Source organism: Primulina eburnea, chromosome 11, assembly GCF_022965805.1.
Source record: "Primulina eburnea isolate SZY01 chromosome 11, ASM2296580v1, whole genome shotgun sequence".
In the NCBI taxonomy this organism is placed as follows: domain Eukaryota; kingdom Viridiplantae; phylum Streptophyta; class Magnoliopsida; order Lamiales; family Gesneriaceae; genus Primulina; species Primulina eburnea.
The window spans coordinates 40,725,459-40,752,035 of NC_133111.1; the positions used below are offsets into that span (position 1 = coordinate 40,725,459).

General features: G+C 34.0%; 2 protein-coding genes, 1 long non-coding RNA gene and 2 pseudogenes across 5 annotated transcripts; 1 reads left to right on the forward strand and 4 right to left on the reverse strand.

Annotated features, from left to right (window-relative positions):
- Window positions 1-708: 708 nt before the first annotated feature.
- Window positions 709-2,840, reverse strand: LOC140805718 (uncharacterized). The gene is made up of 5 exons (XM_073161998.1): window positions 2,137-2,840; window positions 1,879-1,986; window positions 1,693-1,758; window positions 1,101-1,166; window positions 709-931 (listed from the first exon to the last, which is right to left on the reverse strand). The coding sequence occupies exons 1-5, from the start codon at window positions 2,770-2,772 to the stop codon at window positions 809-811; spliced, it is 999 nt and encodes a 332-aa protein (XP_073018099.1). The 5' UTR covers window positions 2,773-2,840; the 3' UTR covers window positions 709-808.
- An 8,064-nt stretch (window positions 2,841-10,904) lies between these two features.
- Window positions 10,905-12,982, reverse strand: LOC140804668 (protein C2-DOMAIN ABA-RELATED 3-like; annotated as a pseudogene).
- Window positions 12,983-19,606: 6,624 nt separating this feature from the next.
- On the forward strand, window positions 19,607-20,868 carry LOC140806092 (uncharacterized). The gene is made up of 2 exons (XR_012112445.1): window positions 19,607-20,460; window positions 20,491-20,868. It is a non-coding gene; the product is annotated as an uncharacterized lncRNA (long non-coding RNA).
- LOC140806090 (mediator of RNA polymerase II transcription subunit 11-like) lies at window positions 20,468-25,311 on the reverse strand (annotated as a pseudogene).
- On the reverse strand, window positions 24,345-25,841 carry LOC140806085 (mediator of RNA polymerase II transcription subunit 11-like). 3 transcript variants are annotated; one of them, XM_073162546.1, is made up of 5 exons: window positions 25,805-25,841; window positions 25,251-25,344; window positions 25,034-25,144; window positions 24,823-24,939; window positions 24,345-24,683 (listed from the first exon to the last, which is right to left on the reverse strand). In XM_073162546.1, the coding sequence occupies exons 3-5, from the start codon at window positions 25,085-25,087 to the stop codon at window positions 24,507-24,509; spliced, it is 348 nt and encodes a 115-aa protein (XP_073018647.1). In that variant the 5' UTR covers window positions 25,088-25,144; window positions 25,251-25,344; window positions 25,805-25,841; the 3' UTR covers window positions 24,345-24,506. The 3 variants fall into 3 exon arrangements, with proteins under 3 accessions (XP_073018647.1, XP_073018648.1, XP_073018649.1); XM_073162547.1 differs by having other exon boundaries at window positions 25,034-25,119; window positions 25,805-25,838; XM_073162548.1 differs by having other exon boundaries at window positions 25,034-25,177; window positions 25,805-25,829.
- Window positions 25,842-26,577: the final 736 nt, after the last annotated feature.

The window sequence follows — 26,577 nt, forward strand, 5'->3', positions numbered from 1 at the left end:
ATTAAATCAAGTTAATTATATATATATATATATATATATATATATATATATATATATATATGTATGTATATGTATATATGAACAATCAAGTTAATTAATGCAACAAATATCATTGACTAGTTAATTTTTGGGATTTTGGGACAATTTAGTATCATGTGAATAACCTATGTGGTTCAATTAGCTAGGAAATAGGGTGATTAATGTTGCAAATTTCGATAATTGAAGATTTCAAAATATTTTAAGATTAATTATTTTATTATAAAATGTATGAAAATAAGGCAAAAACTTGTGTAAGACGGTCAAAAATTATTATTTTTTATGCTAAGAGTATTATTTTTTATTGTTAATATCGGTAGGATTGACCCGTCTCACAAATAAAGATTCGTGAGACCGTCTAATAAGAAACCTACTCTGAAAATAATTCTAAAAACCGTCCTATACGTGGGCTAGATGGACTCAATATGAAAATTAATAAAGTAAATTAATTATTATAGGAAGACCAAAGCAGATGTCTAAATGATGAATTTTCCGTAAACTGCAGCATATATTCAAACAAATTCATTCTTGAATACATACAATTAAATCCTTTTCCAAATATTTGGTGCTACATCATCTCATATATTTATTAAATATTCATAACATAAACATAACTTTAAAAAGCTTGTTAGGCACATAAAATATAATTTGGCAACTAATGTTTATCTCGTGAGTAATAAAAGATGATGCAACACCCAATATTTCCGAAAACAAACTATCAAGAAAAATTAGTTTTTATTCTGATCTTTTGAAATTATAACGACGCCTTTGATCATTTCGAGCTCGAACTTCTGTCTCTTTGAGATGCAAGGATGGCATCAATGGCTTCTCTAACTTGAGAAAGCTCCGGAGCTTTTCCGTCTTGTGTTGGCCAAAATTCATCAGTTGCCAAAACCTGTGACATCAATCTCAATTAATTTCCAGTAAAAAATTATCAAAATTAGAAAGAAAAAAAATTCCATCTAATGGTATATATAGTTTAATTTCGTTTGATATATATATATATATATATATATATATATATATATATATATATAGATAGATAGACACACACACACGCACACCTTCACTTGCAACTGGAGAAACTTGACATAGCTTATTGCTTTTTCTAACATGGTGACCAAATCAACCTGCACATGCAAAAATAAAAGTCTTAAAAAGAAAAGAAAAACACTTATATTATCCATTATCAATAATAATATGATTATACCGGTGGTCTCGATTAATGCTATATATCTACATGCATCTCTTTTAAAAATCTTATTGCTTTGAAGTCAAAAAAGAAGTAATTATTTTTTTTATAAAATAGAATTAATATATAAATTTGCACTAAAAATACATGATTTTCGATCTGATTTTTTTTAGAGTATTGCTTGTAAATTGTGAAGTGTTTTGAAGTTTTGCTGATGATACTAATCATGAATTTAAGTTGAATTAATCGTAATTTATAACCCATGCATATAATGAAATATAAAGAAAATGTAAAATCGAGGGTGGTGAAATTCAGTTCAAGTCAAAATTTAAGTTATAATGAGAACTAAAAATAAATGTTGAAAAATATAAAATAAAAATGGTTTCATCTTGGATGGTCCTGCACAGAAAACAATAATATGTAAAAAAAAAAAATTAAATAAATTTGAAGTATATCTCCATTACCTTTGAACCATTTGGGACGAGATCCTGCAGTGTCTTAAGCCGTTCACTGATCCGTTCTCTTCGATTCTATACACAAAAATTCAATTATTAGCCTATGAAATTTCATTAGTGATCTTTATTAATTATTATTCGATTTTGCATATTATCAACTAATTGATTTTCATATATATTGAAGAAATAAATGACCTTTGCAGAAATACTCTGTGGATCCTTAGCCGTGGATACAGAATTTGGTGATTTGAGTTTTTGTGAAGCAACATCACATTGCTTCTTTAGAGCTTGCTCACTCTCTCCCTGTCGAAAGAATCAACGATTATCGAAAAATTCATGAATAATACTGGCCTAGATTTTGGTTGCGAGAAGTTTGATTTTGTTATTTGGTGAATTAGCATGTCAAAAAATAATAATTGAGTTTCAGCTTGAATGACACAGTTAGAATTTTACCATGGATGGACGTTTATTTTTGCTAGCTACTTGTCTTCCTAGTTCTGTATTCTCCTCTTGGTCATTCAGCCACGAGAACTGGGCCGCGGCGTGGTGGCTACTGGAAGTTTCCGGCAAACCGTGGCTGGTGGTGGTGCACTTGGGAATATTAAAGTAACTATTAGTATGCAAATCACCATCCCAAATCGAGTGTTCATCGTCCTTGCTCATCAGCTTCGGATATAAATTTCTTTTAACCTCATTTTTCGGTTTCTCGAAGCTTAGAAACGATCCATTAGCATGCATAAAACTAGCATACCCTGGCTTAAAGTTCATCACAGGATGATCCTCCTCTGATAGATTGTAAGTTGAAGCTGGAAACACTAGTATTCCATTAGAATTTGTACTACTTGGACTAGACACAGCCGAAGAGTTGCCTAATTGGAAATTCTTGGCTATCCCGGATGCCTTTTCGGGGCTTATGGGGTCGGGATAAACACTCTTTTGGTTCTCATTGTAGCCGTAGATCTTCCGAGAGGGATTTGGTGAAGCATGAACAAGTGGTTGCAGTCCAAGATTGTTTTCATAAAATGCACTAGCTTGGATTATAGCTGAAGTTGAATCGTTAGGCAAACGATTTTTGTTGGCTAGTTCCATGGATCTATGAGTACAAAGATCGAGTAGGAGTTAATTAATTAGAGTAGATCGAAGCTAGAAAGGCTTCAAGATTAAAGGAAGAATTTATAAGGAGTGGGAGAAAGAACCAAGAAAGTAGGTGCTAAAACTTTGTGGCTTCTACCCTATATCAATACTTGAAATTAAAATAATCATATTAAAAATAAGACTTGAAAAAAATTTCATTTTTGCTTTCTTTAGTTGATTATTTTTCTTTGGTTGGAAACCATTGCGGCCACACGGAGCTTTTAATGCTTTGGCAAGTTAAAATTTATCGTTGAATTTTTCGTAAAAATATTGAAATTTCATGAAGATTATACAAGCGGCCTGTATTTTGTTTTGATATCTTACATAGTAAAGTTTGGTGTCCATCCAATAAATTGACATATTGTTTTGCTTTTATTGTTTTGTTTTTGAAGTACTGACGTGGTGTCTGCAGTGGCGGAGTCACATTAGCCCGGGTGGCCAATTTTTTTTAAAAAAAATTATATATTTTTTGTACAATTTTGGATTAATTTGATAACAGCCTGGATAGATCAATTTAAAATATTAAAAGATTATAAAATTAAAAATTAAGTTTATTCATATATATTTTAATGTTTGATACTCTTCTTGTCATTTTTATCGTCGACATTTATGTAACATTGTATATGTGAGAGACATATCGATGTCAAGTAAGCACCACCGTCATGTCGGAAAAAGGAACAAAATTGCAATTTTATGCCAGAAATATTTTGATGTAATGTAGACAATGGTGGGAATTAACAAAATATCAATGAAGGGAAAATTTAAAAATTGTATGATTTGTATGGGGATTGTTAGCTGGCAGGGGTTACAGTAAATGGGGGACTCCACGAGTAAGATTAAAAGGGGAAATCAGCAAAACCTTCGGCGATTCTTTCGCATAGCCCACGTCTCTCAGATTCTTCGATCACACCCTAAATCACAAGAACTTAATGGGAACACTAATTAATTATATATTACATGTCTTCTGGGATCCTTCCTCCTTTCTTAAAAAATGCATTAGCACGTGAAAAATCGAACTCTTTTATATCATTTTTTCAATTCCATTTAGATTATTAGTACTCCACAAGGACTCCACGTACTAATCGTAGTTAATTAAAGTAAACATATATCAAGAATCTATATTTATTCTTATACGTGAGATCATGTTTTTTTTTCTCTGAATATCGTATATATATAAGAATGAATAAGGATCATATCATATAACTTTAATATAATTAATATATTAAATCTAGCACCTCATCAACGCGGTACATTAAGATGAAAAAGCTATATATGGAACTAGGGTTGTAAATGATCCAAACCAAGCCGAACAGTATCAGGCTTGAGCTTGGCTCGTTTAAGATTAATTCAAACTCAAGCTCGAGCTCGAGCTTGATTCGAGCTTTTATAATCTGGCTTGAGTTTGGCTCGTTTAAGATTGATAGAGTTCGAGCTCGAGCTTTATTCGAGCCTTTATCATCAGGCTAGAATTGGACTTGTCTTGAAATTACTAAGCTTGTGAAAAGCTCGAGTTCGACTCGTTTAAAGCTCGTTTATCATGTTAATCAAGCCGGGCTCGAGCTTTGTTTATTAATAGCTCGTTTATCATATTTAACAAGCCTGACTTGAGCTCGGCTCGTTTTCGAGCTCGTAAAACATACAATTGAGCTCGAAATTGAGCTTGATTCGATCTTGTTAAAATTAAATATATCTATGAACTAATTTTATATTAGACATAAAAGTTTAACTTTTATTAGTACTAATATTTATATTTGTCAACTCAACAAATGAGTCAAGCTCGAGCTAACGAGCCACCTAAACGAGCCGAGTTCGAGCTCGCGAGCCTATTAACGAATTGTTTGCGAGCTCAGGAGCCGAATACGCTTAGGCTTGAGCTTGGTTTGATTAAGTTGTCGAGCTCAAAATCGAGCTTAAACTTGGTTTGATATGATTAACAAACGAACTCAAACAAGCTTTTTATCGAGCCGAGCTCCGAATAGCTCGCGAACGGTTTGGTTTGTTTACATCCCTATATGGAACATGATAGGTCATGATTTATCACCCAGCACATGTGTCATGTGTTGAGTGGATGAAGACACTATCATATGAGTAATATCTACCAAGGCGAGACAAATAGAATAAAATTAACTTATGTCATGTGCTGAGTGGTAAATCATGCTCATGATTTCAATCATGATGTACAAATGAGTGGTTATGATTTATCACTAACCACATGTGTCATGTGTTGAGTGGATGATGACACTATCATACGTGTAATATCTACCAATTAAGACGAGGCACATAGAGTAAAATTAACTTAAAATTTCATTTTAAATGGAGCAAAATGGTGAGAAAGACTCAATTCTTTACTTCCGATTTAAAGACTTTGTACGGTACAATGAAGTCTATGTACCATTGTATCATTTCCTGTATTCCTCTCTCTCTTTCCTCTTCTTCGTCGATAATTTTTTTAAAAAAATATATAATCTCTTGCATATAAAGTTGTCTTAATACATGTATTATCTTCATTATCTACCCATAAAATACATAAGATAAAAATAGTTATAACCAAAATAAACAGGCTCATACTTTTTTATCCGTTTTTTCTATCAGAGATACGATAATCACCACATAAAAAGATTAAATTATACCACTTTTCCTATTAAATAAATTTAAATATTATACGTATAAATTTGACGTACGCGCTATAATTTAAGATGTTCATTAAAAAATTTATATCCAACCCCGATTAAAATACAGAATTTATAGAAACAAAGAAAAAGAAAAGGATTTTAATGATCCATTGACGCGGTTTTATCAAGTTACGAGGGCGTAGAATGTTGAAATGTATAAACTTTTAGTATATTTATATAATTATAGTGTAGAAATCCATGCATAGACATTCCAATTATATTTATTTATTATTAAGATCTTAATCATTTTCCAATAAACGACACAAACAAAGATTCTTCGAATGTCTATATATATTTCTGTTAATTACACACACATAATATATATGCACCATAAATGTGATACCTTTGTCCACATCTAAAAAATCAAAGATTTAAAATGAGTTTATAATGGCTTACAATGGACTTCTATAGCAACTTGGGTTAATCATTTTCATAAAGCGATGACGAATACGAAGTAGTTGCTATAGGAGCCCATTGTGCAGTCACGCAGGTGCGGGCTCGGGCTCGGGGCGTGACAATAAATCCAACTGATTATAAAATTTCTGAAAATGCAAAAAAAAATAATAAATAAAACTGTATAAATATGCAACGCGTACATCGGAATACTAATATAGATAATGTGTGTAATTTTTACCCCTTCATGTATACTAGGCGTCGGCATGAATAATTAAGTAACATTTCCTCGAGCAAAATTTCAACTAGTCGAGGTGCTCATTAATGAGGTACAACTATAATTATTTGTTATTATGAATTCGATGAAGATATAATCTTAAGCCACATGTATGACAAGTAATTAAATAGGCCTTGCTCTAGGAAAATCAAAACTGGCTTTGGAATTAGAGCATTTCCCATGTCTCCTGGAGACTGTGCTTTATTACATTATTAATTTCCATCAAAATTTTAATGAGAAAGATGCAATTTAAATTTATGATACGAAACTGATCATAAATTGTCCTCTCCGTTCCAGATGTAAAAACTATATTTTATTTTTCATATGTCTCAAATATTTGTTCGGTTTTTATATCTAATTATTCTTCGTACGTAAGTTCCAAATTATTTGATGAATTTCATTTTTCGATTGTCTTAAATATATAGTCAAAATTTTACATTTAGTAACTTTTTTTTATTTTTCCTAATATATCTACATTAACTACATCTGGAAAGATATGCAACCGATACTTGTTTTGAATGAAATAAATGAGGATAAAATAAAAAAGTTTGTTCCATAACCGGCTTGGTTTAATCAAGCCACGATGATTGGTGCACAGAGAATCGAGGTATGGCTGAGATTATGTTGGATTGTTATGGGTTTCTATTCACATCGTCTAACAACCCATCTACGGTGGATATGGATCGGGTCTTGGAAGTGATAGAGCCGAAAGTAGATGCTCGAATGAACCAGGCCCTCTGATGCTCGCTCACGGAAACCAAAATCATACGTTCTCTCTTTGACATGCATCCAGGTAAAACCCAGGCTCGGATGGTACGTCCACCCTCTTTTATCAGAAGTTCTGGAAACTAGTAGGAAGTGATGTCCAAACTGCGGTACTCCAGATACTCGATGAGGGGGTTTCCTCGACACATGGAATGAGACCATCGTCACTCTAATACCGAAAATTAAAAAGACGACGCTCCTAAATGCTTTCAGACCGATTAGCCTTTGAAACGTGTGCTAGTTTCACGCGGATCCTTTCCAAAATTATTGATACCTAGAGCGATTTCTTTCCGGGCCTGCTGATTACTGACAACATCATTGGGTATTATAAATACATCATTGGAGGAGGAATAGATAATCTAGAATGAGTCGGTATGCCACCTTAAAATTGGACATGAGTAAAGCATAGGATCGAGTGGAGTGGGATTTCCTGCCAGCATTATGGGCCGACTGGGATTTGACGACAGCTGGACAAATAAGATCATGAACTGTGTCAGAATTTTTTTTTAAAAAAAGGTGAATCAGGAGGTGGCCGGCCCAATCAAACCAAGCTGGGCTATCCGATGTCTCCGTATCTCTGTGTTGTGTGCCCATGGCCTTTCGGACCTCTTTTGGACCTTTTCAAAGCTTACGAGGCGAGGGTTTTTTACAAAGGGGTTAAAGATTGCGTCTACTAGCCCATCAAAATCACATTTATTTTTCGCAGATGACGGTCTGGTTTTTTAGAGCTACTATGGAAGAAGGGGCTCACGTTAAAAAAGGTCTAAATCTTTACGATAAGGCATTAGGGCAACTCATAAATTATGATAAATCAGCCATCTCATTTAGCCCAAATACCAATACGCTATTGATGGATAAGTTGAAATTAATTCTGACTATTTCAGTGGTAAAACGACATGATTTGTATCTGGGTTTACCCACGGTGTCCATGAGAAGTAAAATGCTCCGATTTAAATATTTGGTAGAAAAATGGTGAAGTGAATCCAAGAGTGGGACAATAGGTGGTTCTCTACAAGAGGTCATGATTAAATTTTTCTTGCAAGCAATTCTTACTTTTGTTATGTATTGCTTTAAAATACCAACTATTGCTTGTGAGGACAGTGAAAGAGAATGTGCAAACTTCCAGTTTGAGTGGATAACGGTAAACAAAAAATGCACCGGCAATCCTGAAATTTACTTTGTCGATCCAAAAGCAGGGGCGATCTAGGCTTTCAAAAGCTGGTAGAATTCAATTGCTCGTTGTTAGAACAATTTTCATAATTATTTAGTTTGTCGATAACGAATAATATTTACCGCTGCGAAAGTTACAGGGTAAGGCAACGTCCCCAAAAGCTCGTGGGAGCTTGAGGGCAATGTGCCAACGCCCTCAAATGCTCTTCAGAAACCAAACAATCATTCACAATGGATAAATCAACTCTTTGGAAGCAACATCTTGTTTCATGATTGATTTTCATGAAAGCGTGTAATATTTGTTGAAGAGTCGTGTATGTTATAGATCGAATTTTCGTTTCTATATATATGATATCATTAGATCAAAAAGAATAATTTTGGTTTCTTGGATTCTGATTTAATTTAATCATCTAAAAATACAAAATATCTTTTACCGGAGATGGGTCCGGCCCACTCTTGATATCCCAGGTGTATATGGGCCCAGTACTCGGAAAGTCCCGGAAAGTCATCTTAATGTCTGAACCCGTCGGGAATTCACTCATTCATACGAAACTGGTGGGAGGTCATCCGGGATGTCATCTAAGCCGATCTCCCAAACGCCTGTAATCTCGCCAATCAGAAAGAGGTGGCTGACCTCCCATCACGAATCAAGCCGAGCTCCCAGATTATGGTGACGTGTCAATTGGGAATGTCTCGGCCGAGCTCCCACAGGATCCAGACTATAGACGGGCTCATGCTTAGGAGAGCTCTCATTCAGACATTAACGGGTAGCGCACAGAAATAAAGCCCAAAAAGATAAAAACACGTGAAGATTTAATCTAATCACATCCAAGATTCAGAGAATCTAGACCTACCAAATCAGACTTTATTTCTTCTCCTATAAATATCAGGTTTCATTCATTGTTTATTCATTAATATTATCACTCTCTCTGAGCACACACAGTATTCTCTCAGTTTTCTGTTCTTTGACTTTAACGTCGGAGGGGTTACGCCGGAACAACCTTCCGGTCCCCTTCTAACATTCTTGTTTGTGCTTCCAAATTTCGAGAGTCCGATATGAGCTCCCTAAGTGAAGATCTGACCTCTCAATTACCATCGCAGTTTTCAGCAACATTATACAAGAGCTACTACTTATCTCTGACCATTAATTTGAATATTCATGAATGCCATTATAAGCACATGGGCTTGTATTTTGTCGAAGGGTTGTAATTAGTTGATCTGTTATTCAATGAATTTGTTATGTTAATTAATCATATTTGGTTGTAATATTGTGCTGGTTGATCTCTCTCAATTAGGGATAAAAATAAAAATTAACAAGATAATTAAGCATAGATCATGCTTCAATTTTCCAATTTTATATATTCTTGGACAGAAAATATATTTTCCATTGTAACATGGAACATATACCACGATCAAATCGAATTAATTGGAACATCGGTTCGATAAATTTGAATTCGATTCGATTCGATTCGATTCCATTTTTTTTATTTTCTAGAGAAAATGAAAATGAATTAACGTTACTGGTGTTTTACTAAATTGATTTCAGTTTTTTTTTACATGGGGCCATTATATTTGATTGGTGTAATATTCATAATATAATGTGGGTGCCTCAAACATACAACAAAGCATTAGAACATGCATGATTATATCATAATTCTCAATCCCACGAACAATTAAAAAAAAAAAAAAAAATCAGCCAAAAAATTTCAAATATAAGATTAGTAAATCTTGGCAACATCCTTTACTAGGCCCCTATTAGCTCTAGCAAATTCAGTAAACTCCTCGAACGAAATAAATCCATCACCATCGGTATCGATTTCGTCCATCATCCGCTTAACTTCCTCGGCCGTAGCCGAGCCTAATGTCTTGAGGGCCTCTCCCAACTCCGCAGCTGAGATTTTTCCATCGCCATTCTCATCAAATCGCTTGAAAATATGCTCCCGGTCCGCTACATCCTGTGGATCGTCACCCATTGTTGGCGATTTTTAATAGAGAATTTAGTTTGGAGAAATATATTTTTTTTTTGTTAGGAGATTGAGAGTGTTGAAGAATGAGTACGTTCAATTAACTTATAATGTATGGGTTCTTTGGAGCATATGGCAATCCTTGTGGCTCGGAATGAGTAAATCCATGTTTGGCCATCCGTGTTTGCCGTTTTTGCATACAAAAATGTAAGTATTTTTCCTCAAATATCGGAAACTTGCAATTTTAGAGAATAATTAGAGCCTAAAATAAGTAAAGTCTAGTCAATTTTATGACTGCTATCTTCTTTTCTATATACTAGTACACCGATACATGTGTTTCGTGCTTGTACAATATTTTTTATAATGTATTTTGTTTATATTTAAATGATGATCAAAATTTAATTATAAGAAATAGTGAGAGACTACACTGTAAATTTGATATATGAATTACAAAAATAAATAGAAAAAAGAAAGAGAAAAAATAAATAAATTACGAATTGAACATACAACTTAATATTTAAGAAAGCAAAGACACTATCCGTTAAACTACATGTGGCTTGTATTAAAGTTTGAACACTTTATATATATATATATATATATATATATATATATATATATATATATATATATTAAAATAGACATGACACCAAAAACTAGTTACTCTAAGTATCTCAAACTTAATAATATAGTATAGATATATATTAGCACAAAACGATGCATATTTGCAGAAAATGTTAAATATGTGAAACTTGTAATATCATTATGTCCAACCAAAAATACTTGAATCTAAATTTATTCTTTGGAATAATGGCCGGCAATAATTTTTAAGGAAAATTATATAAATATAAGAAAAAGGGTCACGCATTTCTTGAGTCTGTCTTATCAACTAGCAAGCATGTTAGCAGTGAATAAAATGTTAAATACTATGTCACATAAAAGATAGCCGAGTACACAACTTATTACCAATCTCAAGCTCCATACAAAACATGCATTAGCAAGAACTAAAAGCTTCCATTACAATACCAACTTGATCCCAAGCCGCTACAAGTTTGTCGAGTATGCACGCGCAAACTCAACTCTCCAGACAACTTCCAGAACCGTCGATCCAGTGCAGCTTGAGCTCGACTTCACCGCACTCGAAGTTTGTAAGTCTCAAGAACATGTGTTGGACCACTTGTTCATTTTCCCATGCAACATAGCTCTCTTCAGCTAGGCAGTTGTGTCTGTTGGGCTTCATGGTTGTGATCACGGTTCCATTTACAACATTCTCCAGCTGCATTTTAACGACTTCAAGAAACGGCCTAACGTAACGTCGAATTCGGCCTCCCCCATTTTGTCGTCCGGGGTGAATGTATCTTTATCGTATACTCGCTGCGACAAAATGAAATATATCGCACAATTTAAGGATTGGATTCAAGGGAAGAATGTCCAGAATTTAATATAATAAAAATAATTTACCAATATGATTGGGATATTTGGAACATCAGCAATCGATAGTGTCAGCTCTTCGTCCCATTCTGGATTAACATTCTTTTTCACAACACGAGTCTTGACTTTCTGATTCAATAGTAGTTAGATTTTAGTGCTTTAGCATTCAAAAATTTGCTTCATTATAACTAAAATATATAATAATAAGCTACGCGAAGAAGTACTCTAAATCTATCGATAATTTGTAGTTCATCTCACATCAAGTTTTCAAGTATGAGACATGTACCTCAGACTCAAAAAAATACTCCGAATCTAAATTTTCTGTTGAATTATCAAACAATCCAACACCTTATCAATCCAACCAAATATAACCTTAATTTCTCTTACGTTTTAGTTTATATAACAAACATTTCATTTATCGTACAAATTCATTATAAAATGAAACATATACGACGAAAATTAGTCGTGTAAATTAGTTGCAAAGTTCCAGAAAATCTTGAGTGCCACTAAAGTAAGAAATTATTCGATAAGATTTATGAAGTCAAGTTAATTTGTGCCACAAAAATTTGTAAGTGCGGTACACTTTTTTAAAGGACATGATAGTTGGCCTCCTTAATTTCACAAATATGTTCCTCAAATTATCCCGTTACTTAGTTTGCCACTATATAAAATTTTCAAAGTTTATAAGCAAAACCTGAAAAATAAAAAAGAAATAATCATGCTTTGATTCAAGATTTTGTTTTAGAAATTTGTAAAAAAAACATGACACATATTAAAAGAAGTAGCGTGTAGAAATTGAAATTGGCGACGGCCAAGAAAATTTAGATGCGTATACACGATTCTTCCGTTGACACTCGTGCTCCCACATTAACTAATTGATGGTATGAGACGACTATATATACAAGCGTTTGAGGTCCCTAAACACACACCTCATAAGAAATATACATCATCTATCGAGAGGGTGAAGTGCTTAGAAGGCATCAACCGAGAAGAAAAGCAGAAAAATCAAAATTTTCAATGGCCGGAGTTAACACTCGATTTAACTTCTGCATATTATTTATAATATTTATATATATATATATATATGAAGAAACATGATTTTTTTAGAAAAATTCTGACAAAATTCAGTCAAGAAACTTAAAACAAACAACAAAAACCATTTATGACAGCCAGATTTCTTCACACAAAAACTCCATATATAAATTCGTATAATAAAATTAAATCAAATAAAAAGAGGCCGTGGGGAAAGAAAGAAAGATCACAAACCTGCTTGCCCAGTCTAATTATCACGTAAGGATCGCTGCTTCTTACATCTCTTTTCGCTAGATTTATGCCTCTTATCACTCTGATTCTAAGCAAACCCAATATGTTTTCCATAAAAATAAATAAATATGTATAAATTTATTTATTTCAAGATAAAAACAAGAGACTGCAATTCAGCTTATATATATAAAGAAAATCCAATCACTCCAAGAGAGAAGGAGAGGAGAGTGTTTTAAAAATTCTTGGTAATGACATTTGCATATATATGGGGGAGGTGGGGTTCTATGTTGATCACGCGGCTTCTGTTTTTTGGACAAATAATTTTAATAAATATTTTAGGACGGGTAACGATGATAACATATAATTCGAATATTTTAAAATGTATGATAATTCGGATTTCATGTTTCAATCGTTCTTTGAGCAAAAACAATTATTGCATTCGGAGGGATACTGAATTAGGTGAGTCGAAAGAAAAGAAACACATACAACAACCGGCTAAACAGTATTATTTACAAGTAGACAAGCCGTTTGGTGTATTTCTAACATTTAGGCTAGAAATTTGGCTTTTTTCCCTGATTAATGTATTTATATGTGTGTATCACAAAAATCAAGCACATCTATACTATTTTATCTATACTATTATATTAAGTATGAGGCCCTAATAATAACCGCTCTATGAGGACACCAACTTTCTTTCCTGTTTTACCCTTTTTAATTTTTTATATTTACTATTGTATTATATTTGAGCCCCTAATAATAACCGCTCTATGAGGACATCAACTGTCACGCCTCGGGACGGGGGTTAGTTGACACCGGCGTTGCTCTCAAATTTACATTCGAAAACAACAAGCCTCAGAAGTACAAAATTTCAGAAACCAGTCTTTTATTCATAATACTGAATATTCATTGTCTGATACAACTCGAATAATAAAGTTTTACAGCGGAAATGTAAAACCAATTATAATTACAAGGTCTGAACAGATGCAGCGGAATACAAAACATAAATCAGAACAAAGAACCACGATCTTCATCACCAGCCCCAAAACTGACGTTGCTCCTCTTCTTCTATCAACTCTTCCTCGTTCTTATCTGAGATGGGTTTGGTGGGTGAGTGATATGATTGTCACTCAGTAAGCGAGGGCGGGAATAACTCCCAGTTTCGAAATCGTTTTCAACAGAAACAGTAATACGATAATACACAGAGAACTCTTGTTTTCAGAACAGTAATCAGAATTCAGAAATTACAGAACAGAATTCAGAATTAGTAAGCACTGAGCACGTTAGTGAATTTCATGGTTAAACTGATATCAGTCCCCTATATGTTCTTTCCTCTAAGGGGTGAGGCCAGAATCAGAATCAGAATCAGAATTCAGAAATGTTCAGAATACATATTCCTACCATTAGTTCACTAGGGAGTTTCAGTGCTTCAAAATCATATATCTGAAATCAAACATACAGAAACTGATCTTTAGAACAGAATTATCAAAACGGATTTCAAGTTATTTATACATAAGCCCACTTACAGTAACTTGCTTAAAGAATTTCGGTTGAAATCTGGGAATCTGCTTGCCTTGTTACTGGATTCTTACAGCTTCGAAAATGCACTCTCTTAGCTCTAGTTTCAAGTGATAACTCAAGATTTTGGTAAACAAATTCAGGTGTTTGAGGGTGATATTTATAGGTGAAAATCTGACTGTTAGCCTCCCAATTAAGGCCATAATCTGACATTAACAATCTTTATTTCGTGTTAAATGCTTCAGTTACAAGTTATGGTCTGAATTAGTAACTGTCTGCTGGAATTTCGTGCTGCTGCTGCTGGATTTTATCTGTAGTCTGCTGCTGGATTCCAATCTGCTGGAAAAATACCAGCTTCTGAAATATGAGCTGCTGCTGGAATTTTTATAGCTGCTGAAATGCTGGAAATTCGGGTTCTCACATCCCGGACGGAGGTTGGTTGACACCGGCGTTGCTCTCAAATTTACATTCGAAAACAACAAGCCTCAAAAGTACAAAATTTCAGAAACCAGTCTTTTATCCATAATACTGAATATTCATTGTCTGATACAACTCGAATAATAAAGTTTTACAGCGGAAATGTAAAACCAATTATAATTACAAGGTCTGAACAGATGCAGCGGAATACAAAACATAAATCAGAACAAAGAACCACGATCTTCATCACCAGCCCCAAAACTGACGTTGCTCCTCTTTTTCTATCAACTCTTCCTCGTTCTTATCTGATATGGGTTTGGTGGGTGAGTGATATGATTGTCACTCAGTAAGCGGGGGCGGGAATAACTCCCAGTTTCGAAATCGTTTTCAACAGAAACAGTAATACGATAATATACAGAGAACTCTTGTTTTCAGAACAGTAATCAGAATTCAGAAATTACAGAACAGAATTCAGAATTAGTAAGCACTGAGCACGTTAGTGAATTTCATGGCTAAACTGATATCAGTCCCCTATATGTTCTCTCCTCTAAGGGGTGAGACCAGAATCAGAATCAGAATCAGCATTCAGAAATGTTCAGAATATATATTCCTACCATTAGTTCACTAGGGAGTTTCAGTGCTTCAAAATCATAATCAAAACGGATTTCAAGATATTTATACATAAGCCCACTTACAGTAATTTGCTTAAAGAATTTCGGTTGAAATATGGGAATCTGCTTGCCTTGCTACTGGATTCTTACAGCTTCGAAAATGCACTCTCTTAGCTCTAGTTTCAAGTGATAACTCAAGATTTTGGTAAACAAATTCAGGTGTTTGAGGGTGATATTTATAGGTGAAAATCTGACTGTTAGCCTCCCAATTAAGGCCATAATCTGACACTAACAATCTTTATTTCGTGTTAAATGCTTCAGTTACAAGTTATGGTCTGAATTAGTAACTGTCAGCTGGAATTTCGTGCTGCTGCTGCTGCTGCTGGATTTTATCTGTAGTCTGCTGCTGGATTCCAATCTGCTGGAAAAATACCAGCTTCTGAAATATGAGTGCTGCTGAAATGCTGGAAATTCGAAAATCATCAAACGGTTTTCAAGATATTTATACATAAGCCCACTTACCGTAATTTGCTAGAGCTTTTCGGTTGAAGTCTGGAAATCTGCTTGCCTCGCTACTGGATTTTACAGCTTCGAAAATGCACTATCTTAGCTCTAGTTTCAAGTGATAACTCAAGATTTTGGTAAACAAATTCAGGTGTTTGAGGGTGATATTTATAGGTGAAAATCTGACTGTTAGCCTCCCAATTAAGGCCATAATCTGACATTAACAATCTTTATTTCGTGTTAAATGTTTCAGTTACAAGTTATGGTCTGAATTAGTAACTGTCTGCTGGAATTTCGTGCTGCTGCTGTTGGATTTTATCTGTAGTCTGCTGCTGGATTCCAATCTGCTGGAAAAATACCAGCTTCTGAAATATGAACTGCTGCTGGAATTTTTATAGCTGCTGAAATGCTGGAAATTCGGGTTCTCACATCAACTTTCTTTCCTATTTTACCCTTTCTCATTTTTTATATTATATTTTTTCTTAACAAATAATATTATATTTATCGTCATAAAGGAAATTGCTCACGTGAAAAATAATATTATTTCTTCTCCAAACTAGCCACCGTGAAAAATAATCTCTCTTCTTTATGTTGTGACGTCATTATATTGTAATATCATGAATATTTAATATATTAGCCACATGTATTCAATACACACGCAACGCGTGTGCCACAGTTACTAGTATTTTATTAAAGATGAGAGGCTCATAAAAATTGTAATGTGCGGACACCAAATTTTTGTGACCTTTTTGCCCTTTTGCTTAATATTTTCTTCTCTCAAAATAACACCACGTCTCCAAAAAACACAGTTCACACAAGATTTTATTCCCCTAATCTGCACGATTCTCTCTTCCCTATTCCAAAACTTTTCTCGGATATATTTCACAAAAGCCGATTTCTTTCCTCTGAATCTATATAGTTGTTGATTTAAGCTTCACAAATTTCGTTCCCTCTTTCAAATCTTCTATCTCGAAAATACATGACAATGAGTTTGTATCAAAATCCATCAGCGTCAATTCTCAGTGAAACCTCAAATCTATCAGGGACACTCATCTAGAGAATTGAAACGTGGATTCTAAGACCATTCTGTGTTGAATCCATTCGAATTAAGTTACTCATCTCTTGGATTACATTATCAGTTCAAAGCCTAAGCTTTTAATGTGTGATTGTGTACAGTGATTGGTTTTCTTGACATTATGGATTTTGTTAGAAGTATGGTTGCAAATTTGCACTGCAGGTGTTTGTATTAATTATGTTCTCAAAGCAATTTAGTTTTCAAGAATTCCCCGCCCTATCAATTCAATGGACGAACAGTCTCTTCCTTATATTCTCTGTTAACTCTATTCCTCATCCCTGATTATTTAATTTTTGGAGTTTGATGCTCTCAAAATGGGGTCTGATTGTGTTTGTGAAACGGAACATATAATTAAATTACAAGCCTTCATCACTATGCAGTAAACTGAAAAGAATTGGAGTGGAATGAAACGAAGAAGACGGGGATGAGTCTCAATCAAGATATTTAAAAAAACTGGAGTTCTTTTCTTTTCAATAAACCAAAAGACAAAAGGCTTTATCATATTTTCTAACTCATGAATAACATGACCCCTTGATTTAATACCTAATGTATGGGATTTGTAAAGTTGTGGTATTTTTATGATGATACATTATATTTGTTATTTGTGCCATTAAAGTTTCCTTTTACTCATATGTTTTCATTTTGATACCTTCTATATCATTAAGACTTTTAAATTTGGGGTACACATATTAATTCAAGTAATATAACAAATGGTGTCAACTTCATTAGAGGTCGAGGCATTGTTTCATTTATTCATCCCTCATCTCTACACCCCCAACCAAAAAAAAAAAACGGTGTTGTTAAAAAATGTGTATCTTTTGTGTTCCTTGATGTGTTGGTCATGAAATTCATATGATTTACTTTCTCTGTTTGTTTCAAAATTCTTTTCACCCATTGTTTTTCATTCAATTACGTTGCCTTGAAGGTTAGTTTTAATCAAAAATGGATTTTTTTTACAAATCAATTATTATGCATACCTTTTTTCATTTCGGTGTTTTTTCGCAAGTTTAGGTATGTTTAAGGGTGTGGTGCTTCGATGGATTTACATGATACTGATGAAGATCATCATGGGATTTATCGATTTCTCATACATGAATTATGTAATGTTTTTGCTTAATTGAGTGTGTTGTCATTAAATTATCAAAACAAATATATAACATCTTGGTCAATAAATGCTCATAATCAAATACATAAACTGAGTTGTGTTCTTGTGATGCTGGACAAATAAACTAAGAGCAGTTGATCCTACAAGCAGATAACTTGAGTGAGACATTAAGTTCCTAATGAAAGAAAAGTGGATCTAGAAACATGGGTTACTGAAAACGAGAAGCCGAAATCTAAATTAGAAACTTAGAACCATGACTTTTGCTTTCTAAAAGATATATACATGTTGGGGTAATATAATTACCAACAGGAATTGTGAAAGCTTGACATAACAATAAAATAATTGTCCTCTTACATGAATCAGGTGTCGCACACAATTATTTTTCTATATCAATACCTTATAAGTTTAATCAACGCTGCTTTAGATTAGATCCTCCACCACGACCTTCACAAGTCATAAAAGACTCATCAGGCATAACAGTTACTGCCGAAGATTGTGAGTTGCTTCAATAATTATTCTTTTTTCTTCATTTAAAAGTGTTAATCAAATTTTAAATCAAGTGTAAGTAAATCAACTCTTTTTAGTGTAAATTTTATAAAATACATTATGAACAAATAGTTACATTAATCTTTAAATACATGCTATATGTTTTGGCGTTATAATTTGGGGATGCTAATATAGATATTCCATTATCTGTGTTCAAACACATTTAGCTATATGTGGCACCCTGTATTCTGTACATGGTTTTATCTCTGCCAATGTATATCTATGAAATATTATGTTGATTTATATTAGTGATCATATCAAATTAGTTTGTTCGTTTTGATCTTGCAGGCTATAATGTATTTATTACAAGCTTCAAAGTCCTATGATTTAATCTTTCACATATTCTCAACAGAGTCACTATATCATTATATTAGGTCTTCATAAACATTGTTCTGTTAAAAAGTTTACTGACAAATTTACATTTTGGTTTATAGATTTTAATCCATCTTGGGTTTTTGTCTTGATTTACCTGCTTATCCTCCTAAACTTTCAATGTCGTTATTATAATGAGTTGTCATACACTCCTTTTATATATAATAACATGATATTATTCAAATTTAGCTTTATTATTTCTCAGTTGTGCATCAATCCTGTTATCTTCATTTTCCAGGCGACCAAAACCATTACTTCTTGGCTCCAATTCTCCATTAGCAGAACTTACAGAAGCGCAGACAGCAGGTATATCCAAACTCATGATAATCTAGATCGTGACCTGCACTACAAGCTAACAAAATTCATTATCATAACTAAAAAATTGAAGCTAAAAAACTTACCTCAATCCGAGTTTTAAATCGCCCCAGAGAAAACTATTACAGAAGTTAAACGGTTTGAGAAAAATGGACGGGTGTGAGGCATATTTATAGGAAATAGCGACGGTTTTTGAAAAACCTGTCGCTAATCTAGATCGGCGACGGTTTTCTAAACCATTAGCGACGGTTTAGTCATCGGCTTCTGTCGCTGATTAGCTTCAGTCACTTATCAGAAGATGTCTTATAGCTGGAGTTTAATAAAATATAGCGGTTGGATTCTAGACAGAACGGCTTGAAGTCCTGAAAGAATTGAAATAATCAAGCGATATGAAAAACCTATACAATAAAGTGAGCGACTAGATCTTGAAACAATTTGATGTTGTTTATTTTGATAATTACCAAAACTTTAAGGGTAATAAAAAATATTCTAACAAGTATGTTCATCAATTATCAAACATCAATTTATGGCTTTCCTTCAACTTCAGACAGTGAGAAGAAGAGAATGCAGCTACAAGAGGAGCGGGTGGCCCTACAAAAAACCATTTCTTCAATGATTGAATAGCATCGATGAATATTAGTATCGACGAATAAAAATTAACAAAATAATTTTCAAAAACAATCCTCAAATTAATAAGCATGACAAAAAGTCACCTGAAGAAGAACACAAGTTCAACCACACAGATACCTGAGTCGCAAGTCATTTGGAAGACAAGTATTATATTTTGAAATTGGAATGTTATATCCAAATTTGCAAAACTATATCATAAATTTCAGTTTCTTATGCCAAATGTATTCTCCAATTACTCAAACTCGATCATCTTCCTAAAGTAAATGAGCAGTAACCTATGTAACAATTCTTGGACGAGGCCAGCTCCAGTGTGAAAAAACAGAACTTCTAGGAAGCCAATTCAATAGTAAAAAAAAATTGAGCAATCACATAAGGTGTCAAACGGAAAGACGACCTAAGCAGCCATCAGAAACCAATAAGCTACATAACTCTTTACACATACATTTCCAATCCAAGATTAATATTCAAGCAAAAGTCTACAAATTACAGCCATTTATGGTTTTGATCAGTATTCAACAATACAAGAGAGTGTAAATGCAGCTCTAGAAACTACACGGCTCCAGTCGTCCGAGCATTGAGCGAAAAGAATGCAGGTAGGGATTACATACAACATATCACAAAGTGCCGAACATTCTTGTACTTGGAGAGTAGAAAGACACTAAACATGAATAGAATTCACAAATCATCATCTGAGCTAAAAAACATTCTTCAAAATAAAAGCTAAGGTTCTTCTGCCAATGTCTTCTACATAAATATGCACTGTCTTTCAACATATTCCAAACTTCTCCTATCCTCAAAAACTCTAGACAATGAAAACTATAATTCAATTGCCAGGAGCACTTCCATCAACATCGATCTACCTTTACATACGATTGAATAAAGTAAAACACCTCAAGCTGCTTCACCACATCCCTCGATCGTTTGCTTCATCTCATCTATTTGTGCAATGACATATTCTAGCTTCTTGCAACAAATCTCATTAGATATTCTCGAGACATAGTCACACTTCTCGAATGGCCGATACTCACACGCGCTTTTGATTTCCTCACGCAGATTCACTTGAATGTCCTATTTCAAACCATAAATATTGAGTTAACAACAAGGCCTATTAATATTACCTCACACAAAATTGCAGCAAAAAACTAAGCGTAACACACAGAAATTGATATTAACGATATAGTCAGTTGAAAACGAAGTAGATTTATACCTTGACTGATTGCATGAATTCGCCGCAACTGCTGTTAACAAGCTCCTTTCTGGGGCCACTAGGGTTCCCCATTTCCTCCATAACCCGCCAGCGAGCTCCAAAACCCTTACGATCCTCTAACAAATCAACATTAGAAATCATGTGCTTCACTAAAGTAATTAATGGCAGATTTTGAACAATTATCTTACTGCGTAGACCCTGAAAATGTACCTTATCGACATTCTGGAGTCGCTGCAGTGAAGTGGTCTGGCTTTGTGGATCCATGGTGCCCAATACACCCTTTCAAAATGGTCGTCCTACAGTGAAGCACAAGAGCAGCCCCTAATCCCAAATAAGGGCACAAGAAACATAAAACTCCAGCCAAAACCCAATTGCAGTTTCGAAAATAGGCGTAAAAAAACTGATTTCGAATCAATTTAACAAATACCTTAACAGATGAGAGGAGAAGGCTTCAATGGTCGCCTCGAAAGTTCGAGCTCCGTATCAAGTTTCGTTCGTATCGAGCTGGTAAAGCTCGAGATCTGCGGCGGCAATGGTAACTGGACCTTCGGAATTGTTATAATATTTTGATATAAAAAATAATATTTATTTTATGACATATATATTTATATAATTGACTCGTAAAATTATTTTACAAAAAAATTTATTTTAATTCTATATCATTAAAATTTCGAAATTTATGGATTTGTCCCATCAATGGTGATGGAGATAAAATTATCTCAGGATTATGTCACTTGAATCATATTAAAAATTATGAATTAATCCCAAGACATGCTCAACAATTATGAATCGTGCAGATAAATATCTTTATTTCTCAATCCATATAATAGTTTTAGCAGAGTATCTTCTCAATTGAGTGAAAATCCTTCTCATGTTTTTTCAAAGTTAAATTGAATGTTTGAGTGGTTTAATTTCGATGATTTAGATCGTGACCTGCACTACAAGCTAACAAAATTCATTATCATAACTAAAAAATTGAAGCTAAAAAACTTACCTCAATCCGAGTTTTAAATCGCCCCAGAGAAAACTATTACAGAAGTGAAACGGTTTGAGAAAAATGGACGGGAACGAGCCATATTTATAGGCAATAACGACGGTTTTTGACAAAACTGTCGCTAATCAACAAAATAACAAAATAGTTAAATTACTGTGATGATTCATTAGCTATAAATGCATAAAATATAACCAACAAAATAAACTTCCATAAATAACAAAATAGTTAAATTATTGTGCTTTTAGACTTATAACGTATAACTTTAACCATTTATATATAATTTATCAAATTCTTAAATTTCTAATCATTATATTAATTAAATAATAATATTTGGAAAATCAATTTAAATTATTTTTCTCTCCAAATTAAATTATAATGATTTAAATTAATTGTACAATTTTTTGTGTCTATTCTACTCTCTTAACTTCTAATTTTGTTCTAATCAACAATTAATTGTGTTCTTTCTCCATTTAATATTCATAAGTAAATTGAATACTATTAACCCTTTCTTTTTAGTGTAGTTAAATGAATATATTGGTGTTGTAACTCTCTCTTATGAAAAAAGGAATAAGAAAAATATGCAAAATGAAATGTATGTGTTTTTAATTTTCAATAAATCAACATTTAATGTTTTTCATGTGAAAAGACGTGATCTTTCATTCATAGTGTTGACCCTTGACCATTGTAACTGATCACAATCATCAAACAATGCCAAGGAAATGAAAAAATACCTGAAAAATCCAAAGGGACACGAAAAAACTCGAAGGGACGCGCCCGGAACCCGTGCGTGCGCTGCCGAGCGTTGGTGAGAGGTTTATTTTAATTCTATATCATTAAAATTTCGAAATTTATGGATTTGTCCCATCAATGCTGATGGAGATAAAATTATCTCAGGATTAAGTCACTTGAATCATATTTAAAATCTACGAATTAATCTCAAAACATGCTCAACAGATATGAATCGTGCAGATAAATATCTTTCTTTCTCAATTCATATGATAGTTTTGGCAGAGTAGCTTCTCAATTGAGTGAAATTCCTTCGCATGTTTTTTCAAAGTGAAATTGAATGTTTGAGTGGTTCGATTTCGATGATAATCTAGATCGTGACCTGCACTACAAGCTAACAAAATTCATTATCATAATATTTATAGGAAATAGCGACGGTTGTTAAAAAACAAAAACTGTCGCTAATCAGCGACGGTATAAAGAAACCGTCGCAAATTAGCAACGGTTTTGGCTGATTATAAACCGTCGCCGATCGCCAAAGCGACAGCTTTTGACAAAACCGTCACTAATCAGTGACTGTTTAAAGTCGTCGCCAACGGATCGGCGACGTTTTATAAACCGTCGTCAATTAGCGACATTTTTTTCCGTCGCCCATCGGATCGGCGACAGTTTTAAAAACCATCGCAAAGTAGCAATTGTTTTGCTCATTATAAACTGTCGCCGACCGGATCGGCGACGGTTTTGTAAACCGTCGCTGATTAGCAACGGTTTGTCAAAATCCGTCACTGATTTTGATCGGCGAGATCTGCTTCCGTCGCTGATTAGCTTCGGTTGGATTCTAGACAGAACGGCTTGAACTCCTGAAAGAATTGAAATAATCCAGCGATCTGAAAAACCTATACAATAAAGTGAGTGACTAGATCTTGAAACAACTTGATGTTGTTTATTTTGATAATTACCAAAACTTTAAGGGTAATAAAAAATATTCTAACAAGTATGTTCATCAATTATCAAACATCAATTTATGGCTTTCCTTCTACTTCAGACAGTGAGAAGAAGAGAATGCAGCTACAAGAGGAGCGGGTGGTGGCCCTATAAAAAACCATCATTTCTTCAATGATTGAATATCGTCGATGTATATTAGTATCGACGAAGAAAAATTAACAAAATAATTTTCAAAAGCAATCCTCAAATTAATAAGCATTACAAAAAGTCACCTGAAAAAGAACACAAGTTCAACCACACAGATACCTGAGTCGCAAGTCATTTGGAAGACAAGTATTATATTTTGAAATTGGAATGTTATATCCAAATTTGCAAAACTAAATCATAAATTCCAGTTTCTTATCCCAAATGTATCATCCAATTACTCAAACTCGATCATCCTCCTAAAGTAAATAAGCAGTAACCTATGTAACAATTCTTGGACGAGGCCAGCTCAAGTGTGAAAAAACAGAACTCCCAGCAAGACAATTCAATAATAAAAAAAAATTGAGCAATCACATAAGGTGTCAAACAGAAAGACGACCTAAGCAGCCATCTGAAACCAATAAGCTACATAACTCTGTAAAAGCTACATACATAACTCTTGACACATACATTTCCAATCCAAGATTAATATTCAAGCAAAAGTCTACGAATTACAAGCATTTATGGTTTCGATCAATATTCAACAATACAAGAGAGTGTAAATGCAGCTCTAGAACTACCTTGACATACGATTGAATAAAGTAAAACACCTCAAGCTGCATTACCATATCCCTCGATCGTTTGCTTCATCTCATCTATTTGTGCAATGACATATTCTAGCTTCTTGCAACAAATCTCATTAGATATTCTCGGGACATAGTCACATTTCTCGAATGTCCGATACTCACACGCGCTTTTGATTTCGTCACGCAGCGTCACTTGAATGTCCTATTTCAAACCATAAATATTGAGTTAACAGCAAGGCCTATTAATATTACCTCACACAAAATTGCAGCAAAAAATTATGTGTAACACATAGAAATTGATATTAACGATATAGTCAGTTGAGAACGAAGTAGATTTAAACCTTGACTGATTGCATGACTTCGCCGCAACTGCTGTTAACAAGCTCCTTTCTGGGGCCACTAGGGTTCCCCATTTCCTCCATAACCCCGCCAGCGAGCTCCAAAACCCTTACGATCCTCTGACAAATCAACATTAGAAATCATATGCTTCACTAAAGTAATCAATGACAGATTTTTAACAATTATCTTACTGCGTAGACCCTGAAAATGTACCTTCTCGACATTCTGGAGTCGCTGCAGTGAAGTGGTCTGGCTTTGTGGATCCATGGTGCCCAATACACCCTTTCAAAATGGTCGTCCTACAGTTAAGCCCAAGAGCAGCCCCTAATCCCAAATAAGGGCACAAGAAACAGAAAACTCCAGCCAAAACCCAATTGCAGGTTCGAAAATAGGCGTAAAAAAACTGATTCCGAATCAATTTAACAGATACCTTAACAGAGGAGAGGAGAAGGCTTCAATGGTCGCCTCGAAACTTCGAGCTCCGTATCAAGTTTCGTTCGTATCGAGATGGTAACGCTCGAGATCTGCGGCGACAATGGTAACTGGACCTTCGGAATTGTTATAATATTTTGACATAAAAAATAATATTTATTTTATGAAATATATATTTTATATAATCGACTCGTAAAATTATTTTACAAAAAATTTTATTTTAATTCTATATAATTAAAATTTCGAAATTTATGGATTTGTCCAATCAATGGTGATGGAGATAAAATTATCACAGGATTATGTCACTTGAATCATATTTAAAATTTATGAATTAATCCCAAGACATGCTCAACAATTGTGAATCATAAAGATAAATATTTTTCTTTCACAATCCATATGATAGTTTTAGCAAAGTTGAAAATCCTTCTCATGTTTTTCCAAAGTTAAATTGAATGTTTGAGTGGTTCGATTTCGATGATCTAGATCGTGACCTGCACTACAAGCTAACAAAAATCATTATCATAACTAAAAAGTTGAAGCTAAAAAACTTACCTCAATCCGAGTCTTAAATCGCCCCAGAGAAAACTATTACAGAAGCGAAACGGTTTGAGAAAAAATGCAGGGGTGCGAGGCATATTTATAGGCAATAGCGACGGTTTTTGAAATATTCGTCGCTAATCTTGAAAACCCGTCGCTAACCAGCGACGGTATAAAAAACCTTCGCAAAGTAGCGACGGTTTTTGCTGATTATAAGCCATCGCCGATCGGCATAGCGACAGCTTTTGCAACCGTCGCCGATCCAAACTGCGACGGTTTTAACAACCGTCACCGATTTGATCGGTGAATAAACAATCCAGATTAATCGACGACGGCTTTAAAAACCGTCGCTGATATCGACGGTTTGTCAAATTGGATCGGCGACGGCTTTTTAAACCGTCGCTGATGCCGACGGTTTGAAAAATCCGTCGCTGATATTGTTCTGCAACAAATGATCTCTTGTAGCTGGAGTTTAATAAAGCATAGCGATTGGATTCTAGACAGAACGGCTTGAACTCTTGAAAGAATTGAAATAATCCAGCGATCTGAAAACCTATACAATAAAGTGAGCGATTAGATCCTGAAACAGTTTGATGTTGTTTATTTTGTTAATTACCAAAACTTTAAGGGTAATAAAAAATATTATAACAAGTATGTTCATCAATTATCAAACATCAATTTATGGTTTTCCTTCTACTGCAGACAGTGAGAAGAAGAGAATGCAGCTACAAGAGGAGCGGGTGGTGGCCCTATAAAAAACCATCATTTCTTCAATGATTGAATATCGT